Source organism: Tursiops truncatus, chromosome 15 (genome assembly GCF_011762595.2).
Source record: "Tursiops truncatus isolate mTurTru1 chromosome 15, mTurTru1.mat.Y, whole genome shotgun sequence".
In the NCBI taxonomy this organism is placed as follows: Eukaryota; Metazoa; Chordata; class Mammalia; order Artiodactyla; family Delphinidae; genus Tursiops; species Tursiops truncatus.
In genome coordinates this window covers 63,372,502-63,387,839 of record NC_047048.1, presented here as the reverse complement: position 1 = coordinate 63,387,839, position 15,338 = coordinate 63,372,502, and the positions used below count along the sequence as shown (strand labels likewise).

The 15,338-nt window shown below is 42.8% G+C and overlaps 1 protein-coding gene and 1 long non-coding RNA gene across 4 annotated transcripts in view; one reads left to right on the top strand and one right to left on the bottom strand.

Annotated features, from left to right (window-relative positions):
- Positions 1-4,781: 4,781 nt before the first annotated feature.
- On the top strand, positions 4,782-9,340 carry LOC117308320 (uncharacterized). The gene is made up of 2 exons (XR_004522288.2): positions 4,782-5,533; positions 5,878-9,340. It is a non-coding gene; the product is annotated as an uncharacterized lncRNA (long non-coding RNA).
- A 490-nt stretch (positions 9,341-9,830) lies between these two features.
- The window catches only part of CNBD2 (cyclic nucleotide binding domain containing 2), a 73,283-nt gene continuing 67,775 nt past the window's right edge, over positions 9,831-15,338 (bottom strand). For 2 of the 3 annotated variants that reach the window (XM_073792941.1, XM_073792943.1), the window contains one exon: positions 9,831-13,428. In XM_073792941.1, coding sequence (XP_073649042.1) covers positions 13,223-13,428 — 206 coding nt within the window. In that variant the 3' untranslated portion in view covers positions 9,831-13,222. The remainder of the gene's footprint in view (positions 13,429-15,338) is intronic. The other variant, XM_019950869.3, reaches the window with a different exon arrangement.

Below are 15,338 nucleotides of genomic sequence, written 5' to 3'. Positions count from 1 at the left end.
ATTTAGCTTGCCTTACTCTGCACGATCCTGAGCCCTGGCCAAGGCCCTGAATCTACCTCCTGGTTAAGGAGTGATGCTCTAGAATCTCTGGCCTGATCTGAAATAGAAAGCCCTTCAAGAAAGAAGTTTTTTAATTTCCCTGTTTCTAATCTGAACTATGGGTGGCTGCAGGCTGGTGTGTGCTCAGGCCTCTAAACCCTCTATAGTGCCCTCCCAGGGAGCTCTGGAGTCACATGACCTAGGTTAGACTCCTAGTTCTTCCTAAGAACTAGATAAGTTACATGGGCTCTCATCTCTAAAAGGAAGATAGGGACTTCCCTGATGGCCCAGTGGGTAAGACTCCACACTCCCAATGCAGGGGGCCCGGGTTCGATCCCTGGTCAGGGAACTAGATCCCGCATGCCACAACTGAGAGTCCACAAGCTGCAACCAAAAAGGTCCCGTGAGGCGCAACTAAGACCCAGCACAGCCAAATAAATAAATAAATATTTTAAAAAAGAATTAAGAGGCTATTAGAGTCACCCAGACTAGAGATATTGCTGATTTAGACTAGGTTATAGATCAGCACTGTCCTATGACTTTCTGCATGGTGGAAATGTTCTATATCTGTGCTCATACAGTGGCCACTAGCCACCTGTGGCCCCTGAGCACTCAGAATGTGGCTGGTGCAGCTGAGGAATTGAATTCTTAATTTCATGTCATTTTAATTAATTAAAATTTAAATAGCCTCCTGTAGTTAATTTCCAAAATATACAAACAAATCATACAACTCAATAACAAAGAAACAAACAACCCAATCAAAAAAATGGACAGAAGACCTAAATAGACATTTCTCCAAAGAAGACATACAGATGGCCAACAGGCACATGAAAAGATGCTCAATATTGCTAATTATTAGAGAAATGCAAATCAAAACCACAGTGAGGTATCACCTCACACTCGTCAGAACGGCCATCATTAAAAAGTCTACAAATAATAAATGCTGGAGAGGGTATAGCGAAAAGGCAATCCTCCTACACTGTTGGTGGGAGTGTAAATTGGTGCAGCCACTGTGAAAAACGGTATGAAGGTTCCTTTAAAAACTAAAAATAAGAGCTACTATATGATCCAGAGATCCCACTCCTGGGCATATACCCGGAAAAGAGAAAAACTCTAATTCGAAAAGATACATGCACCTCAATATTCATAGCAGCACTATTTACACTAGCCAAGACATGGAAACACCCCAAATGCCGATCAACAGACGATTGGTTTAAGAAGATGTGATATATACGGTGGAATATTACTCAGCCATAAAAATAAATGAAATATTGCCATTTGTGGCAACATGGATGGACCTAGAGAATATCATACTAAGTGAAGTAAGTCAGACAGAGAAAGACAAATATTGTATCACTTATATGTGGAATCTAAAAAATAATACAAATGAATCTATATACAAAATAAAAACAGACTCACAGACATAGAAAACAGACTTGTGGTTACCAAAGGGAAAAGGGAGGGGGTGGTGGGATAAATTAGGAGGGTGGGATTAACAGATACAAACTGCTATACATAAAATAGATGAGCAACAAGGATTTACAGTGTAACACAGGGAACAATATTCAATATCTTGTAATAACCTATAATGGAAAATAATCTGAAAGTATACAAATAATATGAATATATAACTGAATCACTTTGCTGTACACCTGAAACTAACATAGTATTATAAATCAACTATACTTCAATTTTTAAAAAATAGCCTACTGGGTAGATGGACCTAGAGTCTGTCATACAGAGTGAAGTAAATCAGAAAGAGAAAAACAAATATCGTATGCTAACACATATATATGGAATCTAAAAAAAAAAAAAGGTTCTAATGAACCTGGGGCAGGACAGGAATAAAGATGCAGATGTAGAGAATGGACTTGAGGACACGGGGAGGGGGAAGGGTAAGCTGGGATGAAGTGATAGAGTAGCATTGACATATATACACTACCAAATGTAAAATAGACAGCTAGTGCGAAGCAGCTGCATAGCACAGGGAGATCAGCTCGTGCTTTGTGACCACCTAGAGGGGTGAGATGAGGAGGGTGGGAGGGAGACGCAAGAGGGAGGGGAAATGGGGATATATGTATACATATAGCTGATTCACTTTGTTATACAGCAGAAACTAACACAACATTGTAAAGCAATTATACTTCAATAAAGATGTTAAAAAAAAACGCATATACTAAAAAAAAAAGAAAAAAAATAGCCTCCTGTAGCTAGCGGCTACTATATTGGACAGCACAGGAAATTGGCTGTACCTTAAATATATTTAGGAGGAAGATAGAACTTGTGATGGTTGGGGGATAGGGAGTGAGAGAGAGTGGAATCAAGGACGATGCCCAGTTTTTTTATTGGGGAACTGGGAGAATGACACTACCATTTACTGACTTGGAGAAGAGCAGGCTCTGGGGAGATACCAAGAGTTCTGTTTCGTTTTGTTTTTAAATATTTATTTATTTATTTGGCTGTGCCGGGTCTTAGTTGCGGCATGTGGGATCTTCTTTGTGGTGTGTGGGATCTAGTTCCCTGACCAGGGATTGAAACTGGGCCCCCTGCATTGGGAGCATGGAGTCTTAACCACTGGACCACCAGGAAAATCCCAAGAGTTTTGTTTTGCACAACAGGAGTTTAAAATACTGTTGGAACATTCAACTAGAGATATCAAGTAGAAAGTAGGATATGTACATGGTTGCCATCGTCACCTTTAGGTTCCAGCAATACCAGGCTGTTGACTGCTTAGAAGGGTGGGAGATCAGAAATGGGACCAAGAACTCCACACTGAGACTTTCCTTCTTCTTGTCTTGGTTATTGTTCCAATCAACCACAAAGCCAGCCAGTCCTTGTTTGAAACCCTGTGATCTGTGGCTCCTCCTTCCCCTCCTCCCTCTTCTCTCCAGGTATGGAGCTCAGGGGCGCTTTCCTTTGCAAAGCTAGAAACCCTCACCCCACCCGTTTTCTACTCTGGTAGCCACTCCTATGGCTCAGGCCTTTGTCATCTCATTGTGGACTAGAGCCGCAGTGCCCAGAGCTCCTGGCCTTCTCACCACTCCTGCTTTCCGCCTTCTAGCAGAGGGGTCTTTCTGACTGTAGGATTTCCCCCCTGGGAATCCTGTCTGGGTCTGCATCAAAAGTCTTAAGCCTGAACCAAGGCTTTGATCCTTCTTTACATTTCTAGAATTGCATCCAAAGGAAATCAGAAAGCCTCCACAAAGTTTGAAAATCCACAAGAAAGTTCCTCACGGCATTTATTATAAAAGCTAAAAGCATACTTCTCAACCATATCTTACATGACCTATCAGCAGTCTCCCTTGAAACACATTTACTTCCCGGATACCACATTCTGTGGTTGTTCTCCTACCACTCTGGTCACTCCTCAGTCTCCTTTGCTGGTTCTTTCTCATTGCCCTCATCTCTACACATTACAGTGCCCCAGAGCTCAGGCCTGAGACCTCTCTCTCTCTTTGCATACACCCTTGGTTCTCTCATGCAGCCTCATAGCTTTAAAGGGATCTGTATCCTGATGACTCCCAAAAGTATATATCCAACTCCAACTCTCCCCTGAATGCCAGACTCACAAATATAATTATCTACTTGACATCTCCACTTGAATGTCAAACAGACATCTCAAACTTACCATGCCCCAAACTGAAGTCAAGATATTCTCCCCGGGCTTCCCTGGTGGCGCAGTGGTTGAGAGTCCGCCTGCCGATGCAGGGGATATGGGTTCGTGCCCCGGTCCGGGAAGATCCCACATGCCGCGGAGAGGCTGGGCCCATGAGCCATGGCCTCTGAGCCTGCGCGTCCGGAGCCTGTGCTCCGCAACGGGAGAGGCCACAGCGGTGGGAGGCCCACGTACTAAAAAAAAAAAAAAAAAAAAAAAGATATTCTCCCCAAAACTCCCTCCTCCATGGTTTCTCCCATCTCATTTAATGGCAATTCCCTCCCTTATTTGCTCAGGCCAGAAGCCTTGGAGCCATCCTCAATTCCTGTCTTTCAACTTCACATGCGGTCTATCAGCAACCTTCAGGCTGGATCTTAAATTTATCCTGAATTTAATCATTGTTTTGCCATCTTTGCTGCCATCATCCTGGTACAAGCCACTATCCTGTTTCATCCCATTGACAGCAATGGCCTATTAGCAGGTCTCCCTGCTTCTTCTACCTCGGGTCCCACTTCAGCTCTTCTCCATACTGCAGGGCAAAGCCCTCCAACGCCTCCCATTTCACTCAGAAAAATACACCAAATTCCCTTTTCCGTCTTTCGCATTATGTGAGTGGTTTAATGTCTACACTCTTGCTGCTCACTCTGCTCCAGCCTGTTTGTTGTCCCTCTATCAGGCCAGCCCCATACGCCTCAACTTCAGTGCTTGCGCACTGGCCGCTCCCTCTGCCAGGAAGGCTCTTCCACCCAACATTCCCTTGGATGGCTCCATTCCCTCACCTCCGTATGTCTGGTCAAAAGTCACGTGGCCACATTTCACACTCACATCTCATATTCCCCTTCTTTTATTTTTTCGTAGCACTTTCACCATCTGCCCTTTTACATATTTTAAGGGTTGTCTGTTTTCCCTACTATAGTGTAAATTTCAAGGGGGAGGAAATTTTCGCGCCCCTTCACTGCTGCATTCCCCAGTGATTATGTGGCACACAGTAGGTGCTCAATTAATAAGGGGTAAATGAGCGAACGAATGAAAGATTGTAAGGAGCCTCAGTGTCTTAACAGTGGGGGGTATGCGGGAATGGAGAAATACGCATGCTCAGGGAATCCTGAAAAATTACCGTTTGTTAGGGCAAGCCAAGAGGGCGTCCGGACCTCACGTGACACCTCCCTCGTCCTTCCCCCTGCCGGAACGTTTCAGTCCCGGAACCTTGGCTCGCGGGTCCCGCGCGCTGGCACTTCCGGTACCTCTCTTCTCTAGCCAGCAAAGAGAAGTGCCAAGTCAGTTCCGGCAGAGAGCGCGGTGAGAAGCGGATCGCGGCCTTCTAGCCCGGGGCCCTCCAGGCCCTCCGGCCTCTGGTCGGCAGGTGAACTGGGGGGCCCCCGGGACAAGCTCAGGCTGTGTCTTACCGAACCCCAGAGCCCTCGCCGCAGCCGCCCACTGGCAGGGCCCGAGCCTGGAAGCAGCAGCGAACTGCTCCCCCACCCCCACCTCCGCGACCTAATGGCGGCGGCCCCTCGGAGCCCAGATCCCGCCCACCGCCGGGTCTCTTGACCCCACGCTGCAGGGGTTAGGCGAAGCCTCCGGCAGGCCACAGAGGACGTGGCGCCTTTGGGCGTCGGGCGTGGCAGGGCGAGAAGAATGGCGGCCACTGGAACGCTGCGGAGGGCCGTTAGAGCCTCGAGGGCCCGGGAAGGGGGCTCTACGTGGACGCCAGCTCAGCCACCCTTAGGCCTTGGAGCCCGCGCGGATCCGGGACCTGAGGTGACCTCTCTGCCCCAGTTGGACGAGACCTCACCTCGTCCGGACAACGACGGACAAAGGCCTTAACGGGCCTGGAAGGTGAGCGGAGCCCCGGTCGACGACGGGTGGAACGTTAGCGGGTCATCGGGCGGTTGGTCGTCGTTCTACCAAGACCTCGATGTCGGAAGATAGAAATGGTAGAATAACGTACCACTTGCGGCCAATAGGAAGTGCCCGCCACCCTTTGGGAAGATTTACTGGCCGTTTATAGAAGGCCTGTGTATATAATATGAAAAAGCTGCTCTCAACTTTCCCCCCAACCTTTCGAAAGAAGACTTTTCGCTACATATAGGCCTTCTAGATGTGAAGAGGTTGCCGACGTATGATAGAGTTAAAGTCACATGTCTTGTAAATGCCCATTTGTTTCTTTAAAAAAACCGTAGAAAAGAAATGTCTTCTGGAAATGACTTTTCGAAATGGAGTTGTTTGACCACCTCTAGAGGCGACATCAGGAGCCACAGAGGTCCACGTTTGTTCAGTGGGTTAGAGGACATGGAATGGAAGACGTTGAGGAGGAAGAAAAGAAGGTTCTGTGCCAGACTGGTCACAGTTAGAAGACATTTGCATATTAGAACCATTGTTTTGTGTGTGCATTTTACTCCTTACTACTGTATGTGTAGTTGACAATAAGTACTTTTTTGATATATCTAGTCTTTCTAGATCTTCTAAAGTGCCTGATATTTGTTCAGAGTAGAGGTAGTAAAAAAACATTTTGTAAATACCTTTTTGTTAAAATTCGTATGAAATGTTGGGGGGGGAGGGGTAGCCAAACCACCTTTTTGAACAGTACGCAGTATGCACTGTGTTTGTTTGTGCACTGGTTCAAGGTCGCGGGGAGGAGAAGGAAGTGCAAAGAGCTCTGTGCCAGTGTGTTTATAGTGAGGCAAGATTAACCATTGCCTTTTTTATGTTCCCGCATTTTGTTTCACTTTGCTGTGTATATAGTGTATATAATGGACAAATGAGTCCTAATTTACAACATCTAGTCTTTCTAGATGTTAAAGAGGTTGCCAGTGTATGACAAAAATAGAGTTAGTAAATAATACATTTTGTGTTAAAATTTCTAGGAAAGATTGTCTTCTGAAAATTTGAGCGTGATAGCCCTCTGGGTTGGTGGAGGGGAGAGAGAGAGAAGGGGGTTGGTCTTAGAATGGCTAGAATGCTGGTATTTTGAAGACAGTTTCAGATTATAACTGTTACATGTCTGCAGTTCATTCCGTACTGCTCTGTATATAGTGGACAAATTAAGTCCTTATTTGAAACATCTAGTCCATCTAGATGTTTAGAAGTGCCCAACGTATGTTAAATGTAGATGTAGTAAAATATCACTTTGTAAATAACTTTTTGCTAAAATTCACAGGAAGTACTGTCTTTGGGAATGTTAAATGTTAAACCACCTCTCTGAGCAGTATACTATTGCCTATACTTGTTCAGTGGTTTGGAGGAGGGAGGGAAAGAATTGCAAAAGGTAATATGCTAGTGTGTTCATACCTGGACATTTTCAGACAAAACCATTTTTTGTATGTTCATTTTGTTTTGCTGTGTATATAGTGTATATAATGGACAAATTGAGTCCTAGTTTTGCAACATCTAGTCTCTAGACGTTAAAGGGGTTGCCAGTGTATGACAAAGTAGTAAAATTAGCACATTTTGTATACTTTATTGAAATTCATAGGAAAGCTTGTCCTCTGTAAATGACTTTTGGATATGAATTTGTTCAACCACCTCTAAGCATTACATATGCATGTACTTGTCCACTGGATTGGTGGTGGAGAGAAGGAAGTGAGGGAGGAAATGGTTCAGGCCAAAATGGTCATATTTAGAAGATACCTCAGATTATAACCATTGTTACATGTGTGCAATTTTATTTAACAGTGCTGTGTACATAGTGGACAAGTAAGTTCTTATATGAAATATCTATTCTTTCTAGATGTTTAGAAGTGCTTGATGTATTTAAAAGTAGTTTTAGTAGAATAATGCTTCTTGTAAATAGCTTTTAAAAACTGGGGAAATACTGTCTTTGGAAATGGAATTGTTAAACCTCCTCTCTGAACAGTATACTCTGTGCTTGTTCATTGGATTTAGGGAGGTGGGAGGGAAGATTGCAAAAGATGTTTTGCTAGCAGGTACTAGAACATTTCAACTTATCCATTGCTCTATATGTTACATGCATTTTGTTTAACTTTACTGTATATATTTTGTATATACTGGACCAATGGGTCCCCATTTTATAATATCTAGTCTCTAGATATTAAAGAGGTTGCCAATGTATGACAAAAGTAGAGTTAGTAAACTAACACATTTTGTACACTTTGTGTTAAAATTCATTGAAAAGCCGTCTTCTGAAAAGGGCCTTTGGAAGTGAAATTGTAAATCACATCTAAGTGACACCTGCACCTGACACCTGTGCCTGTACTTGCCCAATGTTGGATGGATGGCAGAAAGGAGGTACTGGGAGAAATGAAGTGTTCTAGATTAGAATGTCCCTATGTAGAAGACACTTTCAGATCTAACCATTGTTACATGTGTGTAGTTTATTCAACACTACTGTGTATATAGTGGACAAACTTTAGTCCTTATTTGAAACATCTAGTCTTTCTAGATGTTTAGAAGTGCACAAAGTATGTTAAAGGTAGAGGTAGTGAAGTAACATATTTTGTAGATATATCCTTTTGTTAAAATTCATATGAAATACTGTCTTTTAGAAATGGAGTGATCAAAATGATCAAACCACCTCTCTGAGCAGTACACATTATTTTATTTGTGCTGGTTCAGGGAGAAAGAAGAAAGTGTAAAGGGCTTTATACCAAGACTAACCATTGTCTGGTGTGTCTCTGCATTTTGTTTTACTTGGCTGTGTACATAGTGTACATAAAGGACAGAGGGTCCAAATTTAAAACATCTAGTCTTCCTAGATGTTAAAGAGGTTGCCAGTGTATGACAAAAATAGCCGATAAATACATTGTGTACACTTCGTGTTAAAATTCATAGGAAAGACTTCTGAAAACAACTGGAGGAAGTAAAATTGTTAAAATCCCCTCTAAGCATTACAGATGCTTATTCTTGTCCACCGGGTTGATAGAGATGAGAAGGGGAAGCTTCTAGGCCAGAGTGTTCCTGTTTAGGAGACACTTTGTGACTATAGCCTTTGTGTGCAGTTTCTTCAGTGCTACTACGTGTATACATAGTGGACAAACTTAAATCTGTATTTGAAACATCTCATCTTTCTAGATGTGTGAAAGTACACAACATATGTTGAAAATAGAGAGTTAAAAGTAACACCTTTTAAAGTATTTTTTTTTCTGTTAATTCATAGGAATGGTTGTATTGGGGGAGTGGAAATTGTTAAACTTGAGTCTTGGAGCGTAAGCTGACTATTCACTGGGTGGTGGGGAGGCGGGGAGCAGACAGGGAAGGAAGTACAGAGAAGGGATCTGTGCCCATGAGTCTTTAGACAAGTTCAGATTGTCTAACCATTGTTCTATTTGTGTGTTTTAGTTAATATTGCTGTGTATTAAAGAATAAGCAAGTCCTAATGCCCAAAGTATATTAAGAGTAGAGGTAGTAAAATAACCCCTTAATAAATGCCCTTTTGTTGGTTTTTAGGAAGGGCTGTGTCTTCTGGGAGCGTCTATGTTAATCCACCTCTTGGAGCTAGATATCGTCCTGTACTTAGTTGCTGATATGCTGGAGGATGGGTGAGAGGAAGGGTGAAGGGAAGGGCTCTTAGCTAATATCTCCATATCTAGAAGACAGTTTTAGGTTATAACCATAGGTCTAAATGTGCATTTTTGTAAAGTACCAATGCTTACTATGGACAAGGTTCATTCATTATTTTGCAACATCTAGGCTTTTTAGGAGTCCTGAGGTGACAATGTATGATAAAAAGTAGAGCTAGTGAATTAACCAATTTGTAAATATCTTTGTTATAATTGGTAAAAAAGTAGCATCTTGGACATGGAATTGTTAAACCATCTGAGAAATGTACACCAGGACTTGTTCATTAGGTTGGCAGCAGAGGGGCAGAAGGAAGTATAAAAGGGAGGGAAGTATGTGGATGTATTCCTTTTTATATTTTGATGATAACCATTGATGTGTGTGCATCTCTTAGCTGTACTATAGGAATACATTGTTAAGTAATTCAGTGGAAATATACCTCCTTGCTAATACTTTAATAGTTTAGATCAGATAATGAATCCTCTTAAAAGCATTATACTTTGGGTACTCTGTTGCTTTATGTCTCATTTTTAATTGAACGTTAAGGGAATGTAGTATTTTAATCATAACTCTGCCAATATCTTTATCTAGAGGCCTGTTGCCATTTTTGTCTTTTCTGAAGTTTTTGTCGCCAAGAAAGGATTACATTTTTTTCCTTCCAGATTGAGTTGGTGTAGTGTATTTTTGGTTATCAAAATACTCATAGCTTTGGGACTTTGAAATGGTAAATATTCATGATGTGTGAAAAAGCATGATACATAACTGTATGATCTTAATTACATAAAAATGAATGCTTAGTTGTGTTTAAATACACAAACGAGACCTAGAAGGACACATCAAATGGTAAATTGCTTGTGATGATAAATGACTGTTTTTTGCTTCTTGTGTTCTTTGGTTTCCTATTATGCACATGTTAACTTTTAAGAAATAAATGTTATTTTGAAAACCTTAATGAAGTCTCCATAGAAGCATAGTGTCCACACCTTTCATGCCTGGGCTCTGAGGTATCTGAAGTGTCATGTCTTACGATGCCTTCTGTTGCTTAGACATTAGCCCCGCTACCCCCAGCGATGTGCCTTGCTGTTCTAGGTAACTAGTTCTGCACTTCGGTGATTCCAGCTTTACTTAAGCTATTCCTTCCGCCCATAGCGCCCTTCCCACGTTTTTCTTTTTTTTTTTTATCGATTTATTTTATATATTTATTTCTGGCTGCATTGGGTCTTTGTTGTCGCACGCAGGCTTTCTCTAGTTGGCGGCGAGCGGGGGCTGCTCTTCATTGTGGTGCGCGGGCTTCTCTTGCGGAGCACGGGCTCTGGGCGTGCGGGCTCAGTAGTTGTGGCTCGCAGGTTCTAAAGCACAGGCTCAGTAGTTGTGGCGCATGGGCTTAGTTGCTCCGCGGCACGTGGGATCTTCCTGGACCGGGGCTCGAACCCGTGTCCCCTGCATCGGCAGGCGATTCTTAACCACTGTGCCACCAGGGAAGCCCCCCTTTCCAATTTTTTCATCTAGCAAAATCATTCTTTGTTGCCCTCTCAAATTTTGTATACAGCCTTGCCTACAAGAACCTGACACTCCAGAACCAAATGTCAGAAGTTAGGCCCTTTCCCTTGCAGCCCCTACTTATGCCTCTTGTATCGACATATGGAACCCACTTGTACTGTCATTGTTACCTGAAACTACTGGATTGAGCTCTGGCTTAAATCATCTTACCGCAGGGTGCAGCACAATGCCTGACACATAGTAGGTGCGTAGGAAATGTCCGTTGAATACAAAAGAGCCAAAAGCTCAGCTTTTCAGACAGTTGTATGGCGTAGCTGCTGCCGTCATCAGTTGAATAGTCGGGTTCCCAGGCTGGCGGTTCCTATCAGCTGACCAAACCAGAGGGTGAAGGTTGGATGCAGCACCACCCACCCCAATCAGGCATCAAATATTCTCTAATGGAATACCAGAGGGTTTCTTACACCCAGCTTTGAGAGTGAAGCTCAAGAGACACTGGCCTCGAAATGTGGGGAGGTGGCATTTCTGGTGCTTCCCTGGGTGCTCTTTGTATAATATGGGTGGGCTGGGAGCCAGTGAGGGCAGGTAGAGGAGGCCCTTCCCATTGCCATCTTCTTCTGTTGATGCCCCTATGAGACAGGTGTTAGCTGACGGAGATGGGCTTCAGGGAGGCACATATGCCTGGAACCCCTGGCCTGGAATGGGAGAACCAGGTGCATTTGGACAGCTCATTCCCAGGCTAGGACTAGTCTGCAACCCCAATCCACCAGAGCTGGAGATAAAAGCTGAAGCTCTCTGTAATTAAAGGTGGAGTCACCCATAAAGGTCTGGGGGGTGGGGGGAAGGTAGGCTCATGAAGAGTTAAAGAGAAAAGGTTAGCTCTCAGAAAGGCAGTCTTGGACCCCCAGGCAAAACTAACCCTCAGTGGACAGAAGAGGAAAGTGAAGTCCAGAGAGGGGACAGGCCCCACCGGGGTCACACCTCATAAATAACATGTATTGCCAGGGAAAGAGCACTGGAAGGGAGTCAGAGGCCTCAGCTCACGTCTGAGCTGTCTCACGAGCTAGGGAACATTGGCCACCTGATCCCCTCTGAGCCTCAGTCCCCCCCTCTGTAAATGAGGGGTTTGTTCTGGCTGGTTGATGAGGTACGCCTCTCCAGATCACATGCTGGGCTTTTCAAAGCCACAGAGTTCAGCAGCAGAGCCTGGGCCAGAAGCTTCTAAATCCCATTCTCTATTAAAAGGAAGCAGGGGCCCTGGAGAAATGGTTAATTCCAGGGCTGCAACAGGAAAGTACGAGATCATCCTGGAATATCCCGTGGCAGCAGAAAACAAGAAAGTGCCTCAGAGAATGATAGGAACATGTCAGAAGGACCCCAGAAGCCAGCTTGAAGTGGCTTCCATCGGCCTAATCTGTGGCAGTTTGTGCATCAAAATAGGAAATGATAAGAACAAATACACTGAATAAAATAGGAAGCCATGAGTCCAATGCTGATATAAGTAAATGAATAAATAAACGGAAAGTATGATAAGGAAGGGAATATTTACATAGTTCCAAAGCACCTCCTCACAAAATACCTATTAAAAGGGAATAAGACATGCTCAACAGAGTGAAATGGCAACCTATGGAATGGGAGAAAATACTTGCAAATCATATATCTTGATACATCTACAATATATAAAAAACTCTGACAACAAAAAAATCCAATTAAATTGACGACCTGAATAGACATTCTTCCAAAGATGACATACAGATGGCCATCAAGCATATGAAAAGATGCTCAACCTCACTAATAATTAGAGAAATGCAAATCAAAACCACAATGAGATGTCAACTCATACCCATTAGGATGGCTACTAACAAGAACAGAACGACAAGTGTCGACAAGGATCTGGAGAAATTGCAACCCTTGTTCACTGTTGGTGGGATTGTAAAATGGTGCAACTGCTATGGAAAACAGGATGACAGTTTCTCAAAAAAATCAAAACTAGAACCACCATATGACCCAGCAGTCCCACTTCTGGATATACATCCAAGAAATTTGAAAACAGGTCTGAAAGAGATGTTTGCATATCCATGTTCATAGCAGCACTATCACAAAAGCCAAGAGGTGGAACCCAAATTTCCATCAACAGATGAATGGATAAACAAAATGTGGTATATACATGCCATGGAATATTATTTAGCCTTAAAAAAGCAAGAAATCCTGACACATGCTACAACTGGGATGAACCTTGAGGACATTGTGCTAAGTGAAATAAGCCAGGCACAAAAAGACAAAGACTGTATGATTCTGCTTATATGAAGTGTCAAAAGTTGTCAAGTTCATAGAGACAGAAAGTAGAAGGGTGCTTACCAGGGGCTGGGGGGAGGGGGAAAGGGGAGTTGTTTAGTGGGTACAGAGTTTCAGATTTGCAAGACGAAAAAGTTCTGGAGATCTCTCTCACAATGTGAATATACTCAACACTCTTGAACTATACACGTAGAAATGGTTAAGATGGTAAATTTCATGTTATGTGGGTTTTTTTTTAACAGCATACATACATTTTAAAATGAAAAGGAAATAAACGACGAGTAACTTTACAGTGGAGACACCATTTTCATCCAATAATAAGTTACCACCAGTAATGGGACAAATTGAAATCTTGCACCACCTGATAACATCCAATGGGAAGAACACAGCATCACTTCTGGGATTTCCTGCCGAAGATGCATAACCTAAATCGAACCATGAGAAAACATCAAACAGGCCCTTTCTTGTAGAAAGAACACTCTACAAAATAACTGGTCTATAATCTTCAAAAGTATCAAGGTCATGAATGTCAAAGAAAGGTTGAGAACTATATCCGATAGAAGGAAACCAAAGAGGCATGCCAACTAAGTGTACTGCACGATCGTGAACTGGATCCTTTGCTATAAAGGATGTTATTGGGACAACTGGCAACATGTGGATGGGCCCTGAGGATTCGATGGCTGTAATGTGTCAGTGATAATTTCCTGATTTTGATGGTTGTGGTTACATAAGAGAATGTCCTTGTTTGAGGAAATAAACACTAAATTATTTGGATGTGCTGATGCATCCGGTCCCAACTTACTCTTAAATGGCTTTTTTGTATTGTAACTGCAACTTTTCTGTGAGATGATTTCAAAATTTATAAAATTAAACAAAAAAGAAATGTCCATGATACTCTAAGTAAAAAATCCAAAATGTATAACACTGTGCTGTCCATTATGGTGGCCACTACCTACCTATAGCTATTTAAATTACTTAAAATTAAAAATTCACTCTTCAGTCACATTAGCCACATTTCAAGTGCCCAGTAGCCATATATGGCTGGTGGACATGTATGATAGAACATTGTCATCATTGCAGAAAATTCTATTGGACAGAGCTGGTATAGCTTCTTCCTTTTTTTTTGGTTAAAATAATAAATAAGGAAATGGGTATGAGTATGTGAACTTTGAGAAGGTTACGTACCAAACTGTTAGTCAAGTTATCCTTGGGAGATGAGATTAGATGGGTGAAATAGTAGAAATGTTTCAGTTCTCATTATATACATTTTAAAATTGGGGATTATGAAAAAAATTTTTAGAATTTTTCTAGTATTTATATAGATAAATATCTACCTACCTACCTACTACCTGTCTGTCTATATTTTTAAAGCATGTTTTAGGAATTACTTGATGCCAGTGAAGTTTGCAGAGCACAGGCTCCAGACGCGCAGGCTCAGCGGCCATGGCTCACGGGCCCAGCCACTCCGCGGCATGTGGGATCTTCCCAGACCGGGCCACGAACCCGTGTCCCCTGCATCCGCAGGCAGACTCCCAACCACTGCGCCACCAGGGAAGCCCGCCAGTGAAGTTTTAAATGACCTTTCTTGTGATGAAGACCTATGAAAAGGGAATTTAAATTTCACGGCGCTACCAATAACGCTTGAAGAGGCAAATAGCTCATGGGTGCCTCCTGCTTCACCACGCAAAACAGGATCTTGCTGACTTCACTTGACATAACCCAAGAGTCCCAAACAAAGGGTCAGGCTCTAACTGCAATAGGACAGACTGCCATTAAACAGGAGGAAGAACTTTCTGACAGTATCAACATGAAACCTTAAGGACAAGGGATCATGGAAGACAGGATGTTTAAGAAGAGAAACAAACTGAGGTTTGGAGCCAAACAGGCCCAGGTTTGAATTCTGGCTCTTCTACCAAACCAGCAGTGTGAAAATGGGGATAATACTAACCTTGCATGAGTGTGCATGAAGTGCCAGGTGGTGTTACAACTGCTTTACGTGTGTTCTCACATCATCCTTAAATCCTTTTTTTTTTTTTAACTGCTAAAAACCACACTCCTGATATTCACCCCTAAATGTACTTCTCCTACAGTCTTCTCTGTCTCAGGGAATGGCTACTCCATCCTTCCACTTGCTCAAACCAAAATCTTTGGAGTTATCCTTAGTTCCTCTTTCTCATTCCTAACATTCAGTCCTTTAGCAAACCCTGATCGATTCTACCATCGAAATATGTCCACGATCAGCCCCATCGAGACACCACCACAATCAATATGGTGATCTGAGCCACCGTAATCTCCTACTTGGATTATGGCACTGGCTTCCCAACTGTCCCCCACC